Source organism: Nomia melanderi, chromosome 8, assembly GCF_051020985.1.
Source record: "Nomia melanderi isolate GNS246 chromosome 8, iyNomMela1, whole genome shotgun sequence".
In the NCBI taxonomy this organism is placed as follows: Eukaryota; Metazoa; Arthropoda; class Insecta; order Hymenoptera; family Halictidae; genus Nomia; species Nomia melanderi.
In genome coordinates this window covers 1,738,855-1,766,160 of record NC_135006.1, presented here as the reverse complement: position 1 = coordinate 1,766,160, position 27,306 = coordinate 1,738,855, and the positions used below count along the sequence as shown (strand labels likewise).

The 27,306-nt window shown below is 35.5% G+C and overlaps 4 protein-coding genes across 16 annotated transcripts in view; all 4 read left to right on the top strand.

The window, feature by feature from the left end:
- Nucleotides 1-14,657, top strand: part of LOC116426616 (uncharacterized) — a 60,611-nt gene extending 45,954 nt beyond the window's left edge. For 5 of the 7 annotated variants that reach the window (XM_076370148.1, XM_076370147.1, XM_076370145.1 and 2 more), the window contains exons 4-9: nucleotides 2,401-2,644; nucleotides 3,210-3,375; nucleotides 4,136-4,414; nucleotides 5,125-5,267; nucleotides 5,651-5,911; nucleotides 6,660-14,657. In XM_076370148.1, coding sequence (XP_076226263.1) covers nucleotides 2,401-2,644; nucleotides 3,210-3,375; nucleotides 4,136-4,414; nucleotides 5,125-5,267; nucleotides 5,651-5,911; nucleotides 6,660-6,804 — 1,238 coding nt within the window. In that variant the 3' untranslated portion in view covers nucleotides 6,805-14,657. The other 2 variants (XM_031975798.2, XM_076370149.1) reach the window with 2 other exon arrangements.
- A 945-nt stretch (nucleotides 14,658-15,602) lies between these two features.
- On the top strand, nucleotides 15,603-19,664 carry LOC116426614 (kynurenine/alpha-aminoadipate aminotransferase, mitochondrial-like). The gene is made up of 8 exons (XM_031975789.1): nucleotides 15,603-16,051; nucleotides 16,150-16,315; nucleotides 16,512-16,698; nucleotides 16,804-16,920; nucleotides 17,775-18,095; nucleotides 18,325-18,451; nucleotides 18,704-18,912; nucleotides 19,010-19,664. The coding sequence occupies exons 1-8, from the start codon at nucleotides 15,982-15,984 to the stop codon at nucleotides 19,061-19,063; spliced, it is 1,251 nt and encodes a 416-aa protein (XP_031831649.1). The 5' UTR covers nucleotides 15,603-15,981; the 3' UTR covers nucleotides 19,064-19,664.
- Nucleotides 19,665-19,835: 171 nt separating this feature from the next.
- Nucleotides 19,836-23,573, top strand: LOC116426615 (kynurenine/alpha-aminoadipate aminotransferase, mitochondrial-like). 6 transcript variants are annotated; one of them, XM_031975793.1, is made up of 9 exons: nucleotides 19,836-19,989; nucleotides 20,863-20,975; nucleotides 21,074-21,239; nucleotides 21,442-21,628; nucleotides 21,734-21,850; nucleotides 22,151-22,471; nucleotides 22,639-22,765; nucleotides 23,099-23,307; nucleotides 23,409-23,573. In XM_031975793.1, exons 2-9 carry the CDS (start codon nucleotides 20,909-20,911, stop codon nucleotides 23,460-23,462), a joined length of 1,248 nt encoding a protein of 415 aa, XP_031831653.1. In that variant the 5' UTR covers nucleotides 19,836-19,989; nucleotides 20,863-20,908; the 3' UTR covers nucleotides 23,463-23,573. The 6 variants fall into 6 exon arrangements, with proteins under 6 accessions (XP_031831653.1, XP_031831656.1, XP_031831655.1 ...); XM_031975795.2 differs by having other exon boundaries at nucleotides 19,883-20,335; nucleotides 20,423-20,975; nucleotides 21,049-21,239; XM_031975791.2 differs by having other exon boundaries at nucleotides 19,886-20,104.
- A 344-nt stretch (nucleotides 23,574-23,917) lies between these two features.
- On the top strand, nucleotides 23,918-27,280 carry LOC116426613 (protein SAAL1). Of its 2 annotated transcripts, XM_031975788.1 has the most exons (7): nucleotides 23,918-24,136; nucleotides 24,300-24,505; nucleotides 25,010-25,165; nucleotides 25,751-26,012; nucleotides 26,122-26,232; nucleotides 26,322-26,678; nucleotides 26,784-27,280. In XM_031975788.1, exons 2-7 carry the CDS (start codon nucleotides 24,341-24,343, stop codon nucleotides 27,005-27,007), a joined length of 1,275 nt encoding a protein of 424 aa, XP_031831648.1. In that variant the 5' UTR covers nucleotides 23,918-24,136; nucleotides 24,300-24,340; the 3' UTR covers nucleotides 27,008-27,280. The 2 variants fall into 2 exon arrangements, with proteins under 2 accessions (XP_031831648.1, XP_031831646.1); XM_031975786.1 differs by lacking the exon at nucleotides 23,918-24,136 and having other exon boundaries at nucleotides 24,143-24,505.
- The last annotated feature ends 26 nt before the right edge of the window (nucleotides 27,281-27,306 follow it).

Here is a 27,306-nt window from a genome sequence, read left to right as displayed (position 1 = left end):
ATTCAAGAATTTCGTTTTGTGGGAAACATCATTCTTCCGGAAGTGTTCCCTCCGTCGTTCCACTTCCGCGTATATTCCGCACGAAAATTCGGCGGGTGACTCCGTAAAACCGCTACATACATCGTTAGCGGTGTGTGCGGCGCGGCGGCAACGGTTGTTATTCCGTACACATTGTTTTCCAGATCAGCGGGCACGATGGGAACTCGAGAAACACGCACGGGAGTACAGTTGCGAGATAACTTGATGTCTAGCAGGACAGCACACGAGCAACACCGTACTCCGCTGTTTATAGGTTTCTTTTATAGTTTAATTTTATTTGTAGTTTCCCTTGGTCACGTATCATAGAATTGATGAATAACAAATTAGCATTACACAACAAATGAGAACTGACCGGTAGATCTACATTCCAGAGGCGTCTATATACTCAAGTTACTCCTCTCACGGTAGTAACTCAAAAACACCGTTTCCCCGCTATTTCTACTTTAACAGCTATCCGAGACTGTATCGCGGAAACGATGGTCGCAAATGAAACAGAATACGCGAAAGATACACATAAGAAGTCCACGCTCATGTTCTTTCCCTATCTACAGTCCGCCTCTCGCGTTAGTTCCATCCGCCATAGCTTTAAAAGTGCACGGGGGCAAGGGGATTCTTCCACTCACGACGCTTGGCTTCCGACGCATTGTCATTATTGGCCCGCGCCGAGGCCCGAGTGTCGTGAGTGAAAGAGTCCCCTTGTCCCCGTGCACTTTTAACCCTTTGCGGGCGAATGTCGGCACTTTGGGGAGATGAAATTTTTATATTTGGAATACTAAGTCGCAGACGAATGATTTAGTTAGTCAAACAGCAGGAGATCGGTAGGTAGTTCCACTTCTTCTATTGTTTAAGCAATTGATATATAATTTAACTTAATCTGTTGAAAATTTTGTATATTTCAAAGAATCTTCGTCCACAAAGAGTTAAACCTAAAACTGACGGCCATAATGTGAGAGGAGTATAGTATTTACACGAAAAGTTTCATAATTTTTTGAATTTCCTTGTAAGTGTCGAACTCGACGACTTCAACATCTCTTTCTTTTCTATTCGCAGTTTTCTTCTACATCCGAAACTTCAATGACTTATGAAGCAAACAATTATGATTGTAATACTATCGTTGTGTAGTGTCATTTTAGTCAGAAAAACGTGACAAAGATGACGATGAAAATCGAAAATAAAAAAGTTTGATTTTTAAATTAAAGGTCTCAAGCTCATCACGAGCTTTTAGTGTTGCCAAACGCTGTGGCTGTCATTCTTTTTCTTTCACTTGCATTGTCCTTTCCTATGTTCGTCATGCTAAAATCTTCGCTTCTCGGGGTGCATCCGATTCTACCTGTTCATAATTGCAATCTTCCGGTCCCGTTGAGAGTTGCAATTATCCAATGTTCACTGTACAGATGATTTTCTCGTGTGACGCGATGTTCCCCGCGACAAACGCGCGGAATACCCCGTTCAATCGAGCACCGCGGACACGCAGTCGTTTATCAACTTTTTGATGCCATCGATCCGGAGTCAATGTTGCATGCGGCTGAACGCATTACGTATTTAAATGCGGAGCGCAACGCGATATGCACATCACACTAGGCTTTTGTGCAACAATTTGTGACTCGTGAACGGGGACGCCGCGCCGCATTAAAATGCCTTTAGAAATATTTTACAGAACCGCGTGCTGTGCCGTACACGGTGCGTCACGTTAAGAGCCCCTGGACTTACAAAGATTTCAATAATTCAACGTGTCCCCGGGAGCTAGGGTCAAAGAGGAATTTGCTTATCCGGATAAGTAGCCTCGCGTAGGTTTCGTAGATTTCGTAGAGTTTAATTGGACCAAAGTTGACGTACGATCAAGAAAAAGAGCTTGATATTATCCCACACTGAAATATGTACAAAATCTTTTTATTAAATTCATTTGTCCATTGTGATTTCGTGCGAAAGAATATGTAACTGAAAGCGAGGGGTAGAAAACGTTTTTGTGCACGCTGCAAATTTATTTAGAATTGTTGCGTTTATAGTAATCGACACTGTGATTCAATGAACTTCTAATGAATATTTTTCTTGCGATATTAAATGATAAAAATTGATACTATTAAAATATTAGATAATCAAATTATATATTTTTAACAGTAGTAAATAACAAAAATAAATATATTTAACAATAGTAAATAAGAAACATGAATATTTTTCACAATATTCAATAAGAAAATGAAATATTGTTAACGATCGTTTCATGGAACGTTCATGCGAAAACGAACTGAATGTCGAAATAATTATAATGGGTGAAGTACGATTAGCAAATGAATAAATATAAATAATAAATAAATATACAACTGAATAGGTGCACCAGCGATATTGATACAGTTCAAACAGGTGTGAATCTGTTTTGCGCAGGTATGGGGAGCGTCGTAGGCAGCAACGTGAACGTAAGCAACGTAACGACGAGGAGGATGGACTCGACGACGTTCCTGCCAGAAGCGACGCCGACCCTCAGCGAGCGGGAGCAACTCAAAATTGAATTCTACAAAACATACGACGTTATGACCGGGGTCAGAATCGCGGCGACTCTCGGTGGTTTTTTCGGTCTTATGATCCTTCTGCTTGTTTACAAAAGCAGGCGAGTTTCCGTTCTACTTTTTCAACTCTTCACGGACAACAACCCTCCGCTTTTTAGTCTCTCGAGAATATTTTCGCTAATGAAGCAACTGTGCCAGTTGGTCTATACCTTTGCGAGAACTCTCCTATACAGGGTGTTCGCCAGCAAATAGTTTTGTCCATTCAGGGGATGAATATTCCGTTCCGTTTTATCGTAGGATTATATCATTTTTTAGCACTGGGTAACCACCATACTCAAAACGACGGGTTTCACTTTTCTTATTTTAATTATTAGTATTTTCAAAGTACTCGGTATTCAAAATGATTTCGAAAATAAATAGTTTCACTTAAATATTATGACGAGTATCTGAAGAAACCGAAAGAAAATATATCACAATCTTTATAAGGGCTACATATCATCCCGAATAAACGCTCCACGGTTCTAATACAAAATGTCTTTCATTGTTTTCGTATGCTTACAATTTACGAGAGAAATCGCTGGTTGGTAATAATACGAACGCCCTGTGTAGTGGAATCATTCGCGTGTAGAGGAACATTATATTGAAAGGAGAGTGTATGTGGTGCAGGTGTAAATCGAACAAGCATTTAGAGGATCCAAGACTGACCGCAGCAGCGGCCGCAGCGGTAGCTGAAGCAGAGGCGGAGGAGAGAGCACTCGCAGCCGCCCTCGAGGCCATCGCTAGACTACCACCGAGACCAGATCGAGGTCCTAGGCGGTCCCTTTGCGTCGAGGTCAGTTTAAAAAATGATGTTCCAAAGCAACCCTTGAAACTAAAGGATCCTTGATTTTCCAAATTCAAAGCTAACATCCGAATTTCATAGCCTGAACTAGTCTTTAACCCCTTCAGACCTGATTTTTCTGCAAAATTCTGTTCGCGTACCTAACAACAAAGGACGGCCATTCGATGCACCATTAGCACTAGATTTTCGACACCCGTCAATTTGACGGATATTGAATTTTTTAAACATTATTTAACAACAATTTCAGTCGAGTGCAATACTCTTGTTTTGAAGCTACAATTTTCGCGATTTATACAGACGAACACGTAGTTTTCTAGGAACAATAGAATAAAGTGTAGAATGAACGCCCATATATCTAGTGTTAGCAATAACGTAATATCGAATAAAGTGGTGTTGATATGCTACTTTTCTAACAGAAGTAGTTACAGAAGGTAAAGGTGTATATGTGGTTTCCTATGTTTTAATACTCTGTCAGACATTTCAATAGTAAAGCAGTCTACATTATAATATGCATCAGCTCTGAAGGGGGTAACTAAGAATACTTTCTCCAACCCGAGGATTTATACATTAGAACCTGTATCTCGATAAATCCTCGACTCTATTGTCCCATCAGTGTTGAATTGGTAGCACTGAATCTCTGGTGTTCCTCAAAGCTAGAGAATCTTCATTTGTCTTTTATAATATCTAGATCCAATAACCGAGGAGTTAGATTAGAGGAAGTTAGGATGACCATTCTAATTGTTTGTTGCAGTTGAGTCAATCACACTCCCCAAGGATCGGTCCGCGTTTCGCATCAGTCGGGGGTGGCTACGAGGCTCTTTTAATGGCGCCAACGAAGCAGCCGAACTTAGCACCTCCCGAGGAACAGAGAAGATGCAGTTCGGTAACCTGTAGCAGCACCGGAAGTAGCTATCTCGAGAGGAGAGGATCTGCGATGCCGGTGCCGTGTCTGCCGCTTCATCCTACCTACGTGACGAAACACGCTGCCCACGACGAACCCTGGGACCTTTATTATCCCATTGACATTCAGGTAGATTGCTGATTTTAACCCGTTGCGAACGGATGTCGACATTTTGACGAGATCAGATGTTCATATTTGAAACACTGAATTGCAAACTAATGATTCGATTACCCAAACAGCAAGAAATCAGCACATAGTTTCCTTTTCCTTTAATTTAACGCATTCGCTACCAGCGTTTTTTTGTAATTTTATTCAATCCAAGAAATTTTTTAAACGATGTATTAAAAAAGTGGAACCAAAACGAGTTATTGAGTTAATTAATTGTATACTTTAAAGAATCTTCGTCCGTAAAGGGTTGAACACCAACCAAAATCGAATGGGACGAGAGACACTTGACGTAACGTGAGATAAATGCAAATGCAATTGCGTAGATTATGCTTATGAAGTTTCTTATAAAAATTTTTATTATTTTTATATTCCAATAAGAGGGTAGGAGCTCATGAAAATCACAGTTTTAACGCTAACGGAAAGTTTATTAACACGAGGTTTGTGGAACGCGTCAATTTGACGCACATTAAATTACACAAATACGTGTCCTACATCCAACATTTCCAAAATAAAGAGCCTCACTCCAATTAATGACACCCATGCTAAACACGCGCTCCGAAACACTTTCATTTTAAGAAAAATCCTACAGAATGCACATATAATCACGCTTAACACCAGCACAGTGTTCTTCTGTAGAAACACTAATTATATGAAAAACAATTCTCGAACAGGTAATCCAACCAACCCCAGAGCTTTCTCCATGCACAAGCGAGGCACGTCTTTATGCAAACGAATTTTTGCTCACTGGACCTGCTGGTAAAAGAGCGCCACTGGCTTCCATGGGCAGTGTCGATCCTCCGGAACCAGACTCAAGGTACATGACCGCCATCAAACGTAAAACATCTGATTCAATCGGCAACCACGTTGGAAACGAAAAACCACACGAACACTAACCGTACCGGGAACCGGTCAAATAACCAGATTTAAAATTCTACGTTTTCTTCCGTTGATTTAACTTCATATCAATTCTTATAATATCCGATTAATCGGTTTTTGTCTTTTCCTTTCCTTCTGTTCCCACTAACAAGAATGTGTCATATAATTTGTTCATCTTCCCTTTGTAACCGATTTGACTGATTGTCGTAGTAAAAGTGCCGGTACGGTTAGTGTTAAAGAATTATTTATCGGAATGATAAACTTACAATGTGAATCCTAGTTTGTACTCTGACATTAATGAGCCTGGTCGCAATTGCAAAGGTCGTTGGGTTCCGACTCAGTCTTCCTGAGAAACGATGAACAAGAAGAAGAGTGTCTCGACACGGAGGACGAGGTGTCCGGGTTCTCGACCGACTCGGAAGCACCTGGGCCCAGTGGTCGACGGTTCCTTCGAGTTCCTTCGAGAAAGAAGGAGATCGTCGAGAAGTGGGACGGCTGTGCTGGCTGCGTGCCTAGGCGACGACCTGGAGGAAAACAGTGCCAGGCTTGTCGTAGCATCAGCGCGGCTGTTGAATTTTCTAGGTATCGATGTTTTATTTCAATCTGCTAAACACGTGATCGGTCAAATCTTCCGGGTGTCGGCCATGTCGATTAGGAATTTATTTCCCGACGTTCTGCTAGCACCGCAGCTGGCATTCATCAGTGAGACCCTCAAACTTCGATTATACGCTTCACTAATCACTTCATTCGTACGATCCAGTCGCTCGGTTCCAAACATTCTTCCTTCACGCCTCTTTAGCCACTCAAGATCATTTTGTCCGCAGTTATACGTTACTTGCACATACCGCCGCAAGACACCAGCCTCACGCCCAAACAGTCGTTTACTCATATCTTAACACATTGTTGACACACAATTTTACGCAGAAGCTTTCCCATGTTACCAGATATTATTCCGTAATTAAATATGAAACAATCTAAATAAACCTCAATATACTTTATACATAATGTATTGTAATGAAACTTTGGACGTATATTTTATATAACTTTAAATATTTTGCTTTTGCAGTATTATTCTATAATGCCCTGCGTTTCAAAAACTGAAATAACTGATACAACTGCAAACACGAGTTAAGTTGTGAACGGTCAACAATGTGTTAAGAAACTAAAGCTTACAATATACTTCGACTGATCGACAGACCATTTTGACTGCGAGTGGCCGTCGCTTTCGTTGCAGCGCGTTTCCTGTCCCCACATACATAGCGTAGAAGATGTATAGTTCGCGCAGAGAAGTGATCAGAATTCCGGAACGTTGTTATTGACGTGCCGATAGGTCTCAGACAGTGTCCACGAGCACCAGCAGCCAAAGCAGCATCGGTTCTCCGCCATGTTCACCAGCCATCGAGCTCAGGCATAGACCGCCGCCGGCGCCATTACCGTCGAATCCACCCGCCTGGTCCCAGGAAACGTTATTTTAGTTACACGAAAGCTCAGCGGGGAAGTTTTTCGTGGACGGGCCAGTAATCGCACAAAAACAAAAAGAAGAAAAAAAACACACAAACAAAAAAGTAAAGCAAGTCAACCCTTTCGAAGGCAAGACGAGGGACAATCGACAGAACTCACGAACGAGTGGTAAATCTGTAAATTTTACGATGGTTCGTAGTTATTAATTGTACTTTAAAACGAAGAAGAAAAAAAATAGAAAAAGAAAGGGGGAGAAAAGGCTACGCAGAAAAATATGTAAGTAAAACTATTAGAAGAGATGAAAATTTCAAGTCGGTGTCGTTGATGTTATTATTCTAACGAGAAGAAATTAATCGTGGAAAGATGATAAGTGCAGGGGATGAGAAAGGAAGCTGGAATGGGGTGTAGAAAGCAAACTTTTGTTAAAACGAATGCTTGTCTGGGAATGAAAAAGGATTCATGAAGAATAGAAGAAGGAAATGCTAAAAGAAAAATTCGAAGATTGAAGCTGTTAACAAACGAACAATAGAATTAATGTTTCAGATTGAAGAAGATAAAGTGGATGTGGAAAGAGGGCCATAATTAGCTGTAGAAAATGATAGAAGAAAATTATTCGGGAATCGAAAAACTAGAAGAAATTGAGGCCACTTCTTATTGGAACTACAAAAAGAAGAAAAGTAAAATGTTCAACTGAGAAAGAGTTTACAGAAGAGGATGGCATCGAAGGGCAATGCGTCTGAGCGGAAAGTGGGGCAAGAAGATAACAGAAATGCCAAACTGTTTGTATAGTAACTTCTAAGGTATAAAAGAGGCAGAGGAACTAAGATCTAACAGACTAAAAGTAATCGTTGAAACGAACTACTGTAAAAAAGAGGAAGAAAACGGTAGCGTTCGATAGTTATACTGTAAATAAAAAAAGAAAAAAAGTGCAGAATGAACAGAAAACTCGAATTCCTTTTTTTTTCTTACTCGAAACAAAAATGAGGTGAGGCATACGTGTTACGTTTGTATCGCGTTAGAAAAAGAAAATGATAATGATGGTGATGATGATGGTGCTGCTGCTGCTGATGATGATGATGATAACGATGAAGAAGATGAAGATGAAAATGAAGATGAAGATGAAGATGAAGATGAAGATGAAGATGAAGATGAAGATGAAGATGAAGATGAAGATGAAGATGAAGATGAAGATGAAGATAAAGGAAAGAGAAAACCAAAAAATGAAATCAAAACTTCGTAAAAGACGTTGCTCTAGCTGTGCGTGTGTAAAGAAGCATGAGAAAAAAATAAGAAGAAAGAAACACTTCGACTTCACGTTATCCATGTCTTTTTTTTGTACTCTGATGTATCTGTGTATGTACGTATGATATGCGCAATTAAAAAGTAAAATTAGATTAACCCAGTCGGAAATTTCAAGACGATACTTTCTGAGTGGACTGCGGATATTATACATTTATACTGGAACAGAAGCAGGAATAAGGATGTAACCCCTTGTCTTGTAATAACGTGTCGGGCTTGTGACTGAGATTTTAAATGGAATTCAAGTTAAACAATTATTCTTCTGTTATATCAATTATGATACTTTAGAGCAAACGTGAACATCGAATATGTCTAGAATTTTTCTCATATTCCAATAAATTTATTAATTGCAAAATTTTGTTGGGGATTTTGTTAATTTGTTAATAAAATATAATGGTTATTAACATTAGATTTACAGACATTTATTGCACAGTTTACTGTTTCCAAGAAAATTATTGTTCTTTCGTGTAGATCTTGGAAATTAGAAGTTCGAAAATCGACGATTAGGAAGTACGTATATTACTGCAATCGCATCGATCAAACTAAACGTAAACATTTACCAAATAATGTTTATTAAACGGAATGTGCGTCAAATTGACGCGTCCCAGTATTAACGGGAAAGTACGCAGTCTTATGGATCATAATTGAGAAATAAATTGCAAGGCAAGGGGTTAAAGAAGTTTCATCGTAGACCTTCATTTTTGTTTCGTCCGATGAAAACACGTTTGTTTTCGATTTTCACGTTCGAAAGGGAAATTCGAATTTGTACGAACATCCGCAGTCTACGTGCGAGAATCGTCGGATTCGTTATTTTCGGTGTTTGACGGATATTATTTTTTATTCGAATAGCAATTACAGACTGCGGGCGTTTACGCAAATTTCCACTTTTATAGGCAAATTTAGGGGGAAAATTGAGATCGAATAGAACGATGCGTACAGTCAGCGGACGAAAGTAATCGAACAGCATGGTAAGAAACAATTAAAAAATTGTTGAAATCATGAAAATAATTCATTAAAACAGTAATGATATACCGTGTATTGCTATTTACTGAGACAAGTTGCATTTGTGATGTATATGCGTGCAACAAGTGTACGTAAAATTGAACGAAATATTTGGCAATACACGAACAAATTATAAAACATTTATTGTATCTAAGCGTGCGCGACGATCGAACACTTTTGTTGCCGACTGTACATGTATTTCGTCTTGTGATATTTATATTCCGTTGCATTTCGAACGTTTTCGTGAGCCGGATGAACCGCAGTCTGATCATTCAGTTGTGCAATACAAGAGGGTTCATTACGTTTCCAATTAGAAAGATATCGAAATTCATTTCCACGACGGATCTCGCTTCGTTAGCTCGAAGGTAAATTCAGTCCTCTTCTAAGTCTAATTGAAACGAATCAAAAGAGAACAGTCTAATTAATGTCTCCGAGGTTTCTGTCTAGTTTGATTAATTCTTAACTGTCGTCTCGTGCTTAGTTGATCGATTAATTAATGACGCTTTGATGACTGCCAACCGGGAAGCAGAAATCCTTTGTGTACCCACGTGCATGTGGCTCGTGGTGGATGGTGAACGCGTGGCTGAGTGTGTAGGTGTGTGTATACCGGGGTGTGCACGCGTTCGTGCATAGAAAACTAGAGATCGAAACCAAATATTTACATAGAGTTGAGAATTTTTCCGTTAATCGGGTCGCGTTCACGATTTTCATCTCTGTTTAAATGGTTTGAGTCTTGTTGCCATTCTCGTCTTCGTTATATGCAACGTTAACTGGGCATCGAATAATTATTTATTAATAATTATTACTTGAAATAATTCTTTAATAATAATTATTAGTTGAAATAATGGTTCTGTAATAGTTATTCATTAAGAATTATTAATCATGAATAAATTCTAAAACAAAATTTATCAATCATTAATAATTCTTAATTACAAATGAGATATAACTTTTTTCAACGATTGTACGAAATTGATATTTTCAATTGTTTCGTCTTCTACTTCTACATTAAAAATGAACCAACAGTACCAATCATTCTCATATCAAACAGAAGATAAATTTGACAATGCATATCACAGACTTTCACTAGTACAGTGCTTAACCATTTGCCCTATGATACCATGGAAAACTCTCAATTTTACAAATCTAAACGTTATTTACTTCTTTGGAATATAAATTAAATATTACTTTTCTGTTACCCGATTGTTAACCGTTGGAGTAAACGTAAACACATAATAAGTGTCAAATTCCTTTTTTCCTCTAATCAAGTATACGTTACTTTATTAAATTTTCCAAGCTTTATTAAATGAATTTTCACAGTTGTGAAAGAAATCATAGGACAAAGTGTTAATTACATTTTACACCCTAGAAATTTTCATTCTAATTAATGAACGTTATTCAAGATTCCCGATGAATATCGTAGACGACCGTGAACGCGAGCCCGATTACACGTTCAACAATCACGTTACAACGCGAGACAACTTCTCTCGGTGCCTTTCCGCCGGATCTTCTTCCATTACCATTTAGATAAAGTAATCGCTGCAGGGATTTAAACGTGACGTGAACAAAATCGGCGTGGCAACGTCCCGATGTTGTCCATCGAACGGTTACAATGACGATAATCATGATCAGTATACACAGTGATCATTATTGTCATCGTGGTTATAACGAGATCGAAACTGTATGGGGAAAACGCCTAGTCGTCGCGGGGAACGATGTGTATCGTCTACGGGGAACCAGCGAAATGGAAAACACCGTTCGAACGTAACAAGAGGAAGTGACAAAGCGAAAACAATAAAAGAAGCAATAGAAGTCGCGTGTAAAAAGAAATTAGAGACGAAGAGTAAACGAAAAAGAAAAGAAAAAGAAAAAGAAGAAGAAGAAGAAGGAACGTAAGAAATAAACGATTAGACGACGAGAACAATAATGAGCGAGAGACACAGACGATTATGATTACGATGACGGTCACGATCGTGAAAGGAGCTCCATCAATCTTTCGTAATTATCGAGACAAATCTTTCCTGATGTACGAACAATAAAACTTTCACCGTTTCCTACTATCATTTTCTTTCGTGACGCCTTCCTCTGGTAAAGCTTTACTTTCCCGGAAGTCAATGGTCGTCCGTTTGCAAGCTGGTCCCTTTTCACCGTTCATTCTTCTAGTCAAGCTACGGTCTTCGGATCTCCAGCGATGTCTCGTGAAAAGGTAACGACGCAGTGGGACGATAAGCTCGGCGTAATTGTAATTATTTAGAAATCAGCATTCAGCATTCAGACAATTTCTGAACTGTTTGTCGTGTAGTAACTCTAGATTAAGGTTTCTAGATTAATTTAATAAAAATCAATGTTCACTGTGTATGAATCGAAGCAAATGATTAGGTATTTTGTTATTATCAATTTATTATCTTCGAAGTGGATACGCGTTGAATGATAAATTTCTGTGTTCCTTCCAAATTGTTGATAGCAACAGTTACATGAGCTTAGTAATTAAGGGTTATAGCAATTTTCATTAATCAAATTTGCATTATCTTATATTAGACTTCTACAAATGGAATTAACACGTCGACTGCCATGAAAAACTCGACCATTTCATGTATCACTTATTCTTTCGTAACAGAGGTAAAAAGGAACAATTATAAAAATTACTTGGCACTACAATTCTTACGTTACACTATTATCTAATTGTTTACTCTATTGAACATTTTTATTCGACGCCAGTTATCTTACAAAGTACAATTGTTTTCAAATAATTTGGAAGCTCTGGTCATCGCTGACCACCACGCCAGGCAACGTGTTAATTATAACTTTCAGTTTAATTAGAATTAAATACCATTCTATAAAGAAATCATAAAATATTTTATATTTTTCGACAATGGACACATTATTGTCGTACTTTTTTTGATAGCCAGATATAAATCTTCTTTCATAGTTCTTCCGAGCTGATTGTCTCGCTACGTCGTCATCTTCAGGTGTACGCAGCAATGATTTCAGTGCCACGTGACCCTGATGCGAACAGAATTTGCTTTGCAGTGAAATGTTAATGTTTCTAAGAAAGTTTGTAAAACGTTTCGAACGAAATGAATTCGATTAAGGTCTACAAAGATTTTTTATAGGGTTGGTCAGGCACCCAAAGTGTTAAAGACGTACAAAACTAGCTGAACAATCAACAGTTTACTCTTCCTCCAAAAAATCATGCTCCCATTTCTCCCATTTCAAATGTACTTATGTTTAACACTAACCGTACCGTCACCTTTGTGTACCCCTATTCCTACTGGCTAAGAAATAGTAATTAAAATAATACTTTTCGTTAGTAGAAATAGAAACAAAAGGAAGGACAAAAATTGAGAAACCAATTACCCCCTTAACCTCGGAATTTTCGCGCGAATTAATACTGCAACGTGAAGTTTTTCTCTGTGATTTTTTGCAATTTAACTTGCTGTAATTTAGCTCTCTTTTCCCTCGAGTTTATTGTTTTTTTACAACATAATTAATTTCGAATGACGCAATTAACAGCCAACTAGGAGAAAGATCACAGTTCAACGATTGTCGCGAAGATATACCGAGGAAAAAATTGAAATCACCATGTGTGAGTGATTAGAGCGGAAAAGTGAATTTTTGCGAACGCACCATATGGCGGCTAGCGTTAAGTGGTTAATCGGGCAATATAGGAATTGTTATAAAATTAAATGAACGAAAGAAAACGTAGAATTTTTAATGAAATTAAGAATTTTACTTCAAACCTGCGGTACGGTTAGCGTTAAGGAGGACAGAAAAAAATTGTCACTGACACACATGTTCATTCTTTGTCGCTGTGAACCGAGGCCCGTAGTCGCGACGTGAAGAAATATTTCAATAATCGATGGGGCATCTCGAGAATGATACACATTTTATCAGAAGTATCGATGTGAAATCTGCTATTTCTTCGATGAATTCGCGACGGATACGTGACAATGGTGTTTTCATAGTTTATAATAAAAGCAGAATTTTTATATCCTTCATTATACACTTTTCGTAATTTTTAATGTTCAATGATTGGAAGTGAATACTGGATAGAATTTTGGATAAACGATTTCTAAATAATTCATTGCATAACAATGTAGCTGTAGTGGTCGATACAAATGATTATATTATCAACCAGAAATTATAGAAACATTTGGTAATGTGATTGATAGAATTTCGCACGTGCACTTTGTTCTGTTCTGTTTCTTTTAAAGAAATATCGAATTCAATGGAAATTAGTGGATCACACATTGACACTGCGGTGTATGGTTGTCGAAGTACCAGCAGATATAACTATAACGATTGGACTGCGGATGTTTACGCAAATTCTCAGTTCTATAAAGTTTTGTAGGGAACAGAATAATAATCATACAAAGAATACCGATGAATTAATAGTTTTTTACACATTAAACTGTATGTTTTCTAACAGCTGCGTTGTTAATGATGTGACAATTAACTACTATTCTATTTTACCATATCGACAGTTTGTTTAAAACAATGCTCACTGTGACACATAGTGGTGCAATAGAATAGAAAAGTATATAACAAGGTTCGTATTTTTATTTTTAATTTGGCATTTAATGAATTAAAAATATCCACAGTTCAGGACTTTTTAACAAAGCGGGACTAAATAACGCAAAAAATACTAAATAAAATAAATAGCAATACGTTGCTAAAGGAAAAGTGGAAAATCTCCCCATTTGGTTGACTAACAATAAGTATTAACACATTCGCGATCAACGAATTTTTCGCTTATTTAATACTCATTGCCAGTAAAACAAAAATTCATAAACTAATCACTGCAAATTTCTGACGTTGAAACAGCGACAAAAATTCGAAAATTTCTTTTGAAATATTAGTCTTGTAACAATCGGTTGTTTGAATGATTTTACTTTTGAAAGGTCGTGAATCTTTTAATATTAAAATATGCATTACAAGTAACATCGTACAAGATTAAAACTCGCTTTGTTGTGATTTGCAGTTTCATCGGTTAATTTGTACTAGGTAGAACAGAATTTTGAGTAAAAATTGGAAAGTTTCAGGCGCAGATCAAAAACTTTTCGTTGAAGAAATCGCAAATAGAACATAACAGAAAAATAAACTATTTGAAAGTTATTATATTTAACGAGTTAAATTTCGTCAAACTTCCCGCACTCTCGTTTCGTATCTACATACTTGTACTTACTCGAACGCTATAATTGCGCAACCATCCGCAGCCTAATAAATATGAAAGTATTGTTTCCACTCTCATCCCACAAATGAACTCACTTATTGTCGCGGAGCGTTCCTCAAGAACATTGTACTTGACTTACACTGTTTATAACAAAACTCCCTACGATCTCCGAACCGAACAATTGTTTCTCGACGAACGAATAGTAGAACACTCGTTTCCTTCGCCGTATCTCTATTTTTTCAGATACCGAAATAAAAAAAAAATGTACGTGTTGAGCATAAAATGTTGAAACAATATCCTCCGTTGATTTTCATTTAACGCTTCTACCAGAGAAACGAACGATCGCCCTTGTATAAGTTGCAACCGTTCAATGATTCACGGATTTTCGAAAGAACGTATCTTATTTCTTGAAAATGGCGATAGATTGAAAGAAATTACCCGATAAAATTAAGTGATCCGTCGCAATAAAGGTCTATTAGGAAATTGTTATTTCGATCGGTAACTAGCTGATAGTCCGTTAACAATTCTACTAGATTAAACCACAAGTTCAATTTCGAAAGATTAAATGAAATTGATCTCTGAAAAGTCGGTTACAATCACATTAATGAAATACTCTGTATACTTGTTTGTTCGTTCATTGTTTACAATACGTTATTTCGGAATTCTCTGTACCCAGTGTTTGCCCTGCAACGAATTATTGAATAATCCGACCAGGCGCATTTGTTTCACGATGAAACTCAATCATATCGGACAGTCGAAAAAACCTCTATCAAACAATTTTCATGCAGGAAACGCCAGAAATAACACTGTTAAACCCTCTCGTTTTTATTATAACTTTCCTCGTGTGTGTTGTCACACCGATACACTGGATTTTAAATTCGGCCGCTTGGATTCTCATTCCGTTCTCCTCTTTTTTCATCTACCGATGACTACAAAGGCGGACTCGAAAACGGTATCTACTATTCTTAAGATGTTCCATCACTCGGAATCGCATTGGGACAATTCTTGTTTCTTTTTTCGTATATAGTACCTAATTCCTGGGAGAAATTCTTAATACCAGGATTAATCACATTAAAAATTAGTTACTTGTGACGCTGGGGTATTTTATGTACTTGTGTGTAGTTTTCGTGGTTTTCGCTGACAGAAAGAAGTTTTAAAAATCGGTAAGCGTGGGACAATTCGAGGAAGATTACTGAATAGTGTAGCTCCCATGTTTATAAAAACAGACGGTAGATTTGAAAGTGCAGAAGGCTAAGGGGAGACGTACAACTCGCGACGCTTGGACCGGAAGTTACCGCAACGATGACGCCTCAGTTTCGGCACGTCTTCGTTAGTGGTCGAGTCGTGTGACGATAAAGCAGATGGAACGGAACGGGACAAAGCGAGATGTAGCGAACATTGACGTCGAATTTGCTTCTACACGGCTACTATGTTTCCTGGAATGTCCGAGGTGGAGCTCGTGACCGATTCCCTTTGCCCCTCTGCACTTTTAAACTCAAGGTTACTGCTATAAACGTGGAAGCTACGCTATAGGTTACGAGTGTAATCAGTCGTTCAGCAGCTTTCTTGCAGCCAGGAGGTCATTGGATATTACTGTTTCGTTGGAATTAATTAAAACTGTTGTCCGATAGAGTCGGAGGACCAAGGGATTAGATAGAATTCAATAAAATTGAATGGAACACAATTAAATACGAACGACTAGCGTTTCGATAGGACGTAAATGATGGATTACACACGATTCGTCACGGAGATCTCAAACAGACGGAAACCCAGCGTTATTCGGCAATGGGGTGAGAACGGTCGCTACTGTTTTAGGTCGTAATGCCAGAACTCTCATAATTTCCGAGGAATACTTTTATAAAGATGAAAAACATTGTGTGCTACATAGCGAAAAAATTCGCGGAAACCCCGAACGGTATCAGTTTAGGAAATGGGATGCCAAACACCAAAACCTTTCCGTTTGAAGAAATTTCTGTGAAGATCAAAGATGGCGATGAAATAAAGCTTGTAGGGGAGGAACTGCGTTGGTCCCTTCAATATGGTCCATCGCAAGGGTAATTGTTTTTTGTCTTTCCATTACAACGTTTTTATTTTTAAATTGATTGATTATGATCGTTTTATAATTTATTTTTTATATGAGCTAATTTAATTAATCTGTTGAGTAAAACGTTTGTTTGATTCGGATTTTCAATTCTGTATTTCTTACGACATAAGTGTGAACTCGTTAAATGATTCGTTAATTGCTTCAAGACACTTGCCACTATTGAAGAAAATGAGAGAATATCAAGAATATTGGCACAAACCGAAACAGAATGATTGGGACGTGGTTTTCACATCGGGATCGATGGAAGGGTGCACCAAGGTTTTCGAAATGACTCTGGAAATCGGTGACCCAGTGATGGTTCAAGTTCCATGTTACAATGGAGTTCTGAATTCGGTAAACGTTTACTTGTCTACCATTTTATCTTTATGATTCACGTTTCGAAATAAGGATCGACTCATTTCGGACGAAACAGAAATATTTACAACTTGTTATTTTCAGCTTGCACCACTGATGCCGGAATTTCTTGAAATCGGGCAAGACCAAGATGGAATAATTCCTGACGAGATCGAGAAAACTTGCAAAGAGAGATTGCAAAATGGAAAACCTATGCCGAAGGTATTCATACACGTTCAAAACAATTATTTTTAGAATTAATTTCAAATATATTCAACAATGTAATTATTGTAATTATTTTCCAACTTTACGATCAGTAATTATAAATTGTAATATTCTCAACCCCATTCTGTTTTAACTCGTTTGTTTTTCCCTAACGTAACAAGTGGTCGTAAATCAATATCATGTGCTCTAATGGACCCGATGGGGTAATATCATTCACGACACGATTTACGTAGGTACGACTGTGTACGTCAGATTGTATTAATCGTGGATTTTATCACCCCCCTATCTAGAACGGTGGAAACGTTCCAGTGCTTTCGTGGTTTATGTACTCGCTAATTCGTGAAGATTCCAGCCATGTTCAACTGGTCGCGCGTTCATTAACAATTTACGACTGTTTTGTTTTCAAATTAGATGTGGCAATTTGATAACCGTTGCCAGCAGGACCCGAATTCTCGAAAACTCGCGAGTTTAAAATGTTGTAAAATGTAACTTCTTTTTTTCTTCATGCGACTTCGTAAGACAAAAATGGCTGCCATTGAAGAATCTCATCCTTCAAATCACCTATTAATCATTACGATACTCACCATAAATAAATTCATTGATCGATTAATTGATTAATAAAAAGAAAGTACTTCTTCTTTTACCAACGATTGAGATTAACATCTCTCATATATAGAAAACAATTTGTACACACGTTGTATATTTCAATTTAATTAAAACATGATCGAGAAAATATTCTGAATTGAAAATACAAAAGCTTTATTGAAATTACAAAATACTATACTTTCATAAAATTCATAGTTTAATTGTATACATTTTTAAATGAAAAGCACACGTTTTGTTTCTTCCAGGTTATCTATATCAATCCGGTAGCTAATCCCACGGGAACAGTCCTGGCTGAATCCCGGCGAAGGAAAGTCTACGAGTTGGCTCAACAGTACGATTTTCTAATCGTCGAGGACGATCCCTATTGCTTCCTCCATTTCCTCGAGAAAAGACCTGTATCGTTTTTGGAATTGGACACTGACTGTCGTGTGATTCGGTTGGATTCCTTCAGCAAAGTTCTTAGCGCTGGACTGCGATTAGGCGTTGTTACAGCTCACAAGGAATTCATTAAAAGATTGGTCCTGCACATGGAGACTACGAGTATACACGCATCCTCGTTGTCACAGGTATAAATCCAATTTTGAAAATAAACCATCTATAAAGAAATCTGATTTATTTTCTGATGATAAATTCGATTATGATTTCTCAATCTATTATTTATTAAATCAAATTACGTAATTAATTAATTCAGGTTCATGACAAATTAATGCAAAATCGAATGACGAACGGTATTAAATTAATAATGGAGATTATTTATACTTTGTCTTACGCCAGTGTATGTTTCATTAATTACAGATGCTATTATACAAATTATTGAGCACGTGGGACATGCAGAAACTGCAACAGCATTTCGATGGTGTCCGAAAATTCTATCTTGATAGGCGAGACATTATGCTGGCAACGGTTCAAAAACATCTTACGGGTAATTACCTGTGAATGGTCGTTTCTATTCGTTTGTAGTTACATCGTTTTATTTCGTGTCCATTAATTTTCTAGACAATTAAGATGATTAATGGATAATTAGTTAAATTCATAAAATAGATTCTATCGAAGAGGATTATCCAAGACAATGCATCGATATTTTCGTTTGTTTATTCTAATGAGAAAATGAATTTATTTAATTAAAATATTTTTAAGTTATCTTCCACTTGGTTAATATGATTTTTATTTTTAGGGTTAGCAGAATGGAATGTTCCCGAGGGTGGAATGTTTATTTGGATAAAAGTACCTGGCATTAATGATGTAATGGAGTTAGTGGAGAAGAAGTGTGTTTCCCATGGAATATTTCTTATTCCTGGGCACGCTTTTAATTGTGATTTTTCGAAACCTGACCAACATATTCGACTCTCTTTCAGTTATGCAACTCCAGAAGAGATTGAGAAGGTTTTTTACTTATTCAATTTAGTCTTCAGTTATTTATACATCTGTCGCTTTTATGTTATTTATTCATTTTATGTACATACTTTTCTTCTATTCTTAGGCACTGTCAACTGTGGCGAGGCTAATACGTGAAGAAATTATAAAGCAAAAATAAAACAGAAACTCTAGTAACATTACCAAACGTACGATGAAGATGATCATATAAATAATTATTTATTTAACCATTTACTACCTTGCAGCAGCTAAGATGGGAACTTCAAGCGCAGCTCAAGAACTTTCTGTTAAAGAAGTCGCGAATGGAAAATAGCAGAAAATTAAAATATTTAAAAGTTATTATATTTTAAAAAACGTGAATTCACAGCAGTGACCGCAAATGCGTTGAAAGTACTGGTTAAATTTCATCAAATTTCCCACACTGTCTCGTTTCATATCTACATACTTATATAAAATTATCCGAATTAATAACAAGGAAAGTATTATTTCCACCCTCGTCCCCCAAGGGGATTCGCTTATTGTCACGGAGCGTTCCTCAAGAACAATGTACACGACTTACACTGTGTATAACAAAACCCCCTACGATCTCGAAACCAAACAGTTGTCTTTCGACAAACAAATAATAGAACACTTGTTTCCATCTCCGTATCTATATTTTTACAGATATCAAAATAAAAAAAGATATACGTGTTGAGCATAAAATGTTGAAACAATATCCTCCGTTGATTTTCATTTAACGCTTGTATCAGAGAAACGACCGATTGTGCTTGTGTAAGTTGCAATTGTTTAATGATTATCAGACTTTTGACAATAGAATGACTTTCGTTTTTCGAGAGTTAATTCCTTGTCCTACAACAACGTGTGAGACTCGTGATACTTCGTTCGGACCAAATGTAAACAACATAAGCCTGACTCGTGGTACTTCACTCGAGACAAACGTAAACAACACAAGTCAGACTCGTTCAGTTGTTCTCGATATTTTCTTACTTTAGTTACGTGTAATTTTTCGTTACGTTCACACGTTTAGATCATAATTTCCTAAAAGAAATTTAAATTTTGCGAAAGGTCAAGCACACGGCTAACCAGGTAAATGGTTAGACGCGTGACCGATCTTCTTATTTATTGTGGCCCGAGCAATCGGTAGTTAGCGGGTAAAACAAGGGCTTAAGTTAATCGCGACAATAAGATTGAAGGAAATTACGTAATTAAATTAAATAATCTTCCGCGATAAAGCCCTATTAGGAAATCGTTATCTCGATCTTTACTGATAGCTCATTAAAAATTCTAATAGATAACACACGAGTTTAAATTTAAAAGATCAACTCCTTAACAGCGATAATTTCCATTTGATGCGTTCGCAGAAATTCACTTTTTCGTTCTAATCGCTTTTCAATATTTTTTCTCAGTATATCCTCGCGACAATCGCTAAACGGTGATCTTTATTCTAATTGGCTATTAATTACATCATTCAAGACCTGACTAGCTGATTTCTTTCATTGCATTTCAATTTGATTTACAGTGTTGTCTCGCGCAAAAAAATTTCCGCGGTTAAACGGTTGAAGGAGAGATAGATCTTTGAAAAATCAGATACAATCATATTAACGAAACAACCTGTATATTTGTTTGTTCGTTCATTATTTACACTACGTTATTTCGGAATTCTCTCTGTACCCTGTGTTTGCGTTGCAACAAATTATTGGACGATCCCATTTGGCACATTTGCTCTCCGATGAAACTGAAACGTATCGGGCCTTTTTTGTCAGCGAATAACGATAACCCGAAGTATAGATAACGGAATAACGTTCATTAAAAGGCGTATCAAGTGTAATCAGCCGCTCAATAGCTTTCTGACAGTGAGGAGGTCATTGGATATTACTGTTTCGTTGATATGAATTCAAACTGATTTTCGATTGAATCAAAGCCCCGAGTGATTTCATAAAATTCAGTGAATTCAAACAGAACACAATTAAATACGAACAACTAGCGTTTCGATAAGACGTAAATTATGGATTTCACACGATTCATCACGAAGATCGTGAGCAGACGGAAGTCCGGCCTTCTTCGGAAATGGGGTAAGAACGGTCGCTACTGTTTTAGGTCGTAATGCCAGAACTCTCATAATTTCCAAGAAATACTTTTATAAAGATGAAAAACATTGTATGCAACATAGCGAAAAAATTCGCGGAAACACCGAACGCTGTCAATTTGGCAAATGGGATGCCAAACGCTACAACCTTTCCGTTCGAAGACATTTCTGTGAAGTTCAAAGATGGTAACGAAATAAAGCTAGTAGGGGAGGAACTGATTGCGTCCCTTCAATATTGTCCATCTCAGGGGTAATTTTTCCTTAGGACTTTCCATTGTAACGTTAATTTTATTTCTATATTAATTAATTATAATCTATTTTTAATTTGCTTTTTTATACGAGCTACTTTAATTAATCTGTTGAGTTAAACGTTTGTTTGATTCGGTTTTTCAATTCTGTATTTCTTACGACATAAATGTGACCTTGTTAAATGATTCGTTAATTGTTTCAAGATACTTGCCACTATTGAAGAAAATGAGAGAGTATCAAGAATATTGGCACAAACCGAAACAAAATGAATGGGACGTGATTTTCACATCAGGATCGTTGGATGGGTGCAGCAAGGTTTTCGAAATGACTCTGGAAATCGGGGACCCAATGATGATTCAAGTTCCATGTTACGAAGGTGTTCTCCATTCGGTAAACGTTTACTTGTCTACCATTTTATCTTTATGATACACGTTTCAAAATAAGGAACGACTCATTTCGGACGAAACAGAAATATTTACAACTTGTTATTTTCAGCTTGCACCACTGATGCCGGAATTTCTTGAAATCGGGCAAGACCAAGATGGAATAATTCCTGACGAGATCGAGAAAACTTGCAAAGAGAGATTGCAAAATGGAAAACCTATGCCGAAGGTATTCATACACGTTCAAAACAATTATTTTTAGAATTAATTTCAAATATATTCAACAATGATGATTTACAATATATGATCTACAAACGTGTAGACATATTATTTTTCATTTTAATCAATGTTCCTTATAATTATTTTCCAACTTTACGATCAGTATTATAAATTGTAATATTCTCAACCCCATTCTCTTTTAACTCGTTTGTTTTTCCCTAACGTAACAAGTGGTCGTAAATCAATATCATGTGCTCTAATGGACCCGATGGGATAATATCATTCACGGCACACGTTTTGTTTCTTCCAGATTATCTATATAAATCCGATAGCTAATCCCACAGGAACAGTTCTGACTGAATCCCGGCGAAAGAAAGTCTACGAGTTGGCTCAACGGTACGATTTTCTAATCGTCGAGGACGATCCCTATTGCTTCCTCCATTTCCTCGAGAAAAGACCTGTATCGTTTTTGGGATTGGACACTGACTGTCGTGTGATACGGTTGGATTCCTTCAGCAAGATTTTTAGCGCTGGTCTGCGATTAGGTGTTGTTACAGCTCACAGGGGATTCATTAAAAAATTGGTCTTGCACATGGAGACCACGAGTATACACGCATCCGCGTTATCACAGGTATTAATCCAATTTTGAAAATGAACCATCTACAAAGAAATCTGATTTATTTTCTGATGATAAATTTGATTACGACTTCTCAATCCATTATTTATTAAATCAAATTACGTAATTAATTAATTCAGATTCATGGCATATTACATCATTGTTTGTTTCATTAATTACAGATGCTGTTATACAAATTATTATGCGCGTGGGACATGCAGACGCTGCAACAGCATTACGATAGTGTCCAAAAATTCTATCTTGATAGGCGAGACATTATGTTGGCGTCGGTTCAAAAACATCTTACGGGTAATTTCTTGTGAATGGTTGTTTCTGTTCGTTTGTAGTTACATCGTTTTATTTCGTATCCATTAATTTTCATTAACTTCCTGATTGTCTACAAATAGTATCCTTAGTAATATATGAATGTTATATCCATATTTTATATTCAGCGAACGTAGCAATGATTAAGGATAATTAATGAAGAATTACCTGAATTCATAAAATGGACTCTATCAAAGAGGATTATACAAGATAATGCCTCGACATTTTCGTTTGTTTATTCTAATGAGAAAATGAATTTATTTAATTAAAATATTTTTAAGTTATCTTCCACTTGGTTAATATGATTTTTATTTTTAGGATTAGCGGAATGGAATGTTCCCAACGGTGGAATGTTTGTTTGGATAAAAATTCCTGGCATTAATGATACAATGGAGTTAGTGAAGCAGAAGTGTGTTTCCCATGGAATATTTCTTCTTCCTGGTCACGCTTTTAACTGTGATTTTTCGAAACCTGACCAATATGTTAGACTCTCTTACAGTTATGCAACTCCAGAAGAAATTGAAAAGGTTTTTTACTTATTTAATATTTCAGAATCGTCTATATTTAATTTATAATATATAATTTAATATGAATTCAAATCTGTAACATGCTTTTCTATTGTTCTTAGGCACTGTCAACTATAGCGACGATAATACATGAAGAAATCACAAAGCAAAAGTGAAAAATAAACTGTATTAACATTCTCGAACGTATTATAATATGATTTAATAAATAAGTACTTATTTAACCATTTACTACGATTCTTGTGGCGATTAAGATAATTAGGATTTTGAAAAATATTAGTCGGTAATCAGAACAAGTAATTCTCGTAGGGAATGGAATAAATTATTAAGTATAGTAGTGGATACATAAGTTAGATAACTTTTTTCATTTTGATTAGATAAATGTATAAATATTAGATTTATATTGAAAAATTTCATACTCAATTTAAAAAATCGGGGGTTTGTTTCTTATTTATTTATTCTTTTCTATTATTTCTCGTATCAAATAAAAATGATAACTATTAATGGAAGAGTACACCATAAAAAAACCTATAAAGAAAATAGATTCTTTTATTAAATTTATGCATGTATAATCAATTAAGCGATGCCAGTACCTTACAAATTTTGAATTCAAATCGATTATCGCAATCGAAGTATCAATTACCTCGATGAAAACCAATTTCGATATAGCATTATCGATATGGTTTTAAATTTGCAAAATAATCTTTACTGATCATGAAAGAAAGCAAAATATAAAATTCTTTTTCCACGAGGGAGATTTAGTGTTATGAATAGTTAAGAAATAACCCCATAAAAGAATATATAAACAACCTGACGCTATGATTCAGAACAGGTTAGGTTATCTCCGCTTACATTAATCAGCTGTGCTAAGTTCGAACTGAAAATTCGTGAATAATCGTTAAAGGAGTCTGATTTCATAAACTTACATGTTACTTATATCTTATATCTCTTAAATTAACTAATTGTTTAACAGCTCTAATAATAATTTTGAAAAGGTATTCGTAAAAAGAGTAGTGTTCCTGTGAGTAAAAAAAAAATGAGCGAAATCCAGGAAACCGAAAACGACAAAGTGGAACCAAATGTCGTTTTGGAAACCCAGGATTTTGGGGAAAGTGAAATTGAGAAATTAAAAGGGGATCATGTGGGGAGTACTATTTATAGTGCCAGGTGGATACTTAATACTTTGCTCTCAGTATCTAAGGTAACTAGTATGAACTTCTTTGCTTCATAGATTATTATTCTTGTTGTTATTTTCCTTTTACTTTGTTATTATTTAGAATTCTGTTTCAATAAAATATACTATAAATTGTTGAAATTTTCTTTCGAATAATAGTCTTTTTACTTAAAATAGATTCAAGTTTGAATTCGTTAATGTAAGGGTTCTCAAAAAGTGCTAATATTATGAAAATATTCTTAATGTTAATCATATAAAAATTCGATTAATTAATATAAATAGTACATTATTAATTGTTTTATTATTAAAATTCTTTGTAAAATTTTCATATAAATGTCACCTTTAATACCATGATTGATTTAAAGCTATTATACTTTACTGTGTTTAATTGTATATCATAGTTGTTGCCTGGGATTAATTTACAAATTAGAAAATATCATGAACTAATTCTTAAAAATTATATTTTTGTAATATCAGCAAAGTTTTATGTCAATATTATATTGAAAATAATTTCAATAATATATCCTAAAGGTTCCTGAAAATGGCTGGAATGAGAATCTGGAAATTGATCTTTGCGCAATATGGGATATATCAACGGAAAAAGATATTGTTCAATTCCTTATGGATAATGACTTCTTTAAAATTGCAGAGTTCTCATTAAAATCTTCTGAAGAACCAAGATTAACGGTACAATTTATTTCAAGATTACTTAATCTCTTATGTCTGTATTTTATTTACTCAATAAAATCGTCACAAAATATTCCCTGAGTTCCATGATTTTGAAAATTGAATGTCCTTATTTTATTAATTCCATTAAACCTTCCTAATGTATTATTTCCTTCCAAAATTGTTTGTATTGTATATAAAATTACAAATAATGTAAACAATTAGTTATATTAACAAACATATTTTTACTTTATTTAATCCTATGTCATTTTCTTTTACACAGAAATGTTTGTTTCTTTTTCTTTTTTTACATACAAAGTTAAATAACTTACTTTTCTATTCTAAACGTAATATAATAACTTTGCATTTGTTTAAGTTTAATTTTTGAATGTAGCATTATATTTCCACACATATGAAGCTCAATAACTATGAATAATGGTAACTTTTTTATATTTATAAAGAAACTTATAACTTGTTCATCATACTATATCACTCCTGCACATTATACTTGTAAAATATCTTTAATTTACACTAAACAATTTTTACAAATTTGTTTAGCGATTTGCATAACTCAACACTAACAATAATGGTTTATATAATTTATAGGAAATCATTTTGGGAATAATTGCAAATATGGCTTGTGAATCATCTGCACTTGATGTATTAGGAACTAAAGAAGAACTCCTTGATACAATTCTCCGTCATCTGTTCTCAGAAGATAGTGCTACATTGGTACAAATTCTTAGATTGTTACGCTCTGCACTTTGGAATATTCAAAGTAATCCAGATTCAAACTGGAGAGTCAATTTAAGGAACTCTACTTATTTGAGAGAAGTAATTCCTTTTATTTTAAAAAGCTCTACAAATGGTAAGTTAATAACTTTGTATCAATGTTAACATTTTTTAATTATTTTATACATTTTCAGTCATTAGATGATTTTAAAATTCATTACTGATTACGTAATAATTTATTACAGAGGAACTTTTAATTGCGACAACAAATTTTCTAAGATCATTGGCAGAAATTGATCTTCCGATTGGAAAAACATTATTAGATGAGCTTTTTGAATCATCTAGTTTTCTGCCAGGTATAAAATTATGACATATTTTCTAATTATAATTGGTGAAACTGAGAAATACAATTCCTTCTTAATAAAAATCATTAATATATTTACAGGCATGTTAGAATCATTTGAGGAAGTTCTTCCTCAAGATGAAGCTTCCTATTCAACTCCCACTTTAAAATATCTTGAGGACTGGTTAGAATTATTCTCCAGTCTTCGGAAAGGACCCCAAATTCATCAAGAAATTTTACAAGATGATAATCTAACACGAACTGTAGAAATTACACGAAGAATTTTAGCAAATTTTATAGATCCGTGGAATCTTTGTCCTTTAGACGAAACCAAGGCTTCTTGTGTACATAGATGTGCAGAAATGATTCTTGATTTTCGATGGAAAGGATTTTTGAGAGCAGAATCTACAATAGATATAAATGATGCAATTCTAAGAATTATTATCAATATTAACACAGGTAAAAATAATTCATTCATACGAAGCAAGTAAAAATTCTTATTAAAAATTAAAAATGATTATTTTATTAATACAATTTACGTTAAAACCACGCAAATATTTTTAGCAATGAAAGAAGAAGAAGAAGATTCTGAGGAAACAATGGAAGAATTATTAAAGTATCTTGAGGGTTACTGGGTCGAGATAGCAAAAGTTTCTACAACAGACGAGATTATAAAAATCTTGAAAACAAATGACAAGCCAATTGTAGATCATGCAATAAACTTATTAAAGTCAAAGATTCCTGGAGAGAAATTTAACAGTTTAGTAGAAGGACTAACGAATAATTAAGAGTAAAGTTTATAATGAATTAAATAGTTAAACGAAAGTTTGAATTATCATAAGCAGTATATGTCTCGTATCATCGACGGGAAAAAGAATAAAAATTCTTTGTCTCGGAACATTGAACATTTTTATCTTTACAAGCAAAATACTCTTTTCTCGTTATATACAAACCTCGTAGTAATGTTACAAACGAGCTCGTACTTTATACAAACTTTTGTATCGTCTTCTTATATTCTTATATTCTCCGTTTATATTAAAATATTTTTTACTGTCTTCTAATTAACATATTTTTATGCTTCCCTACC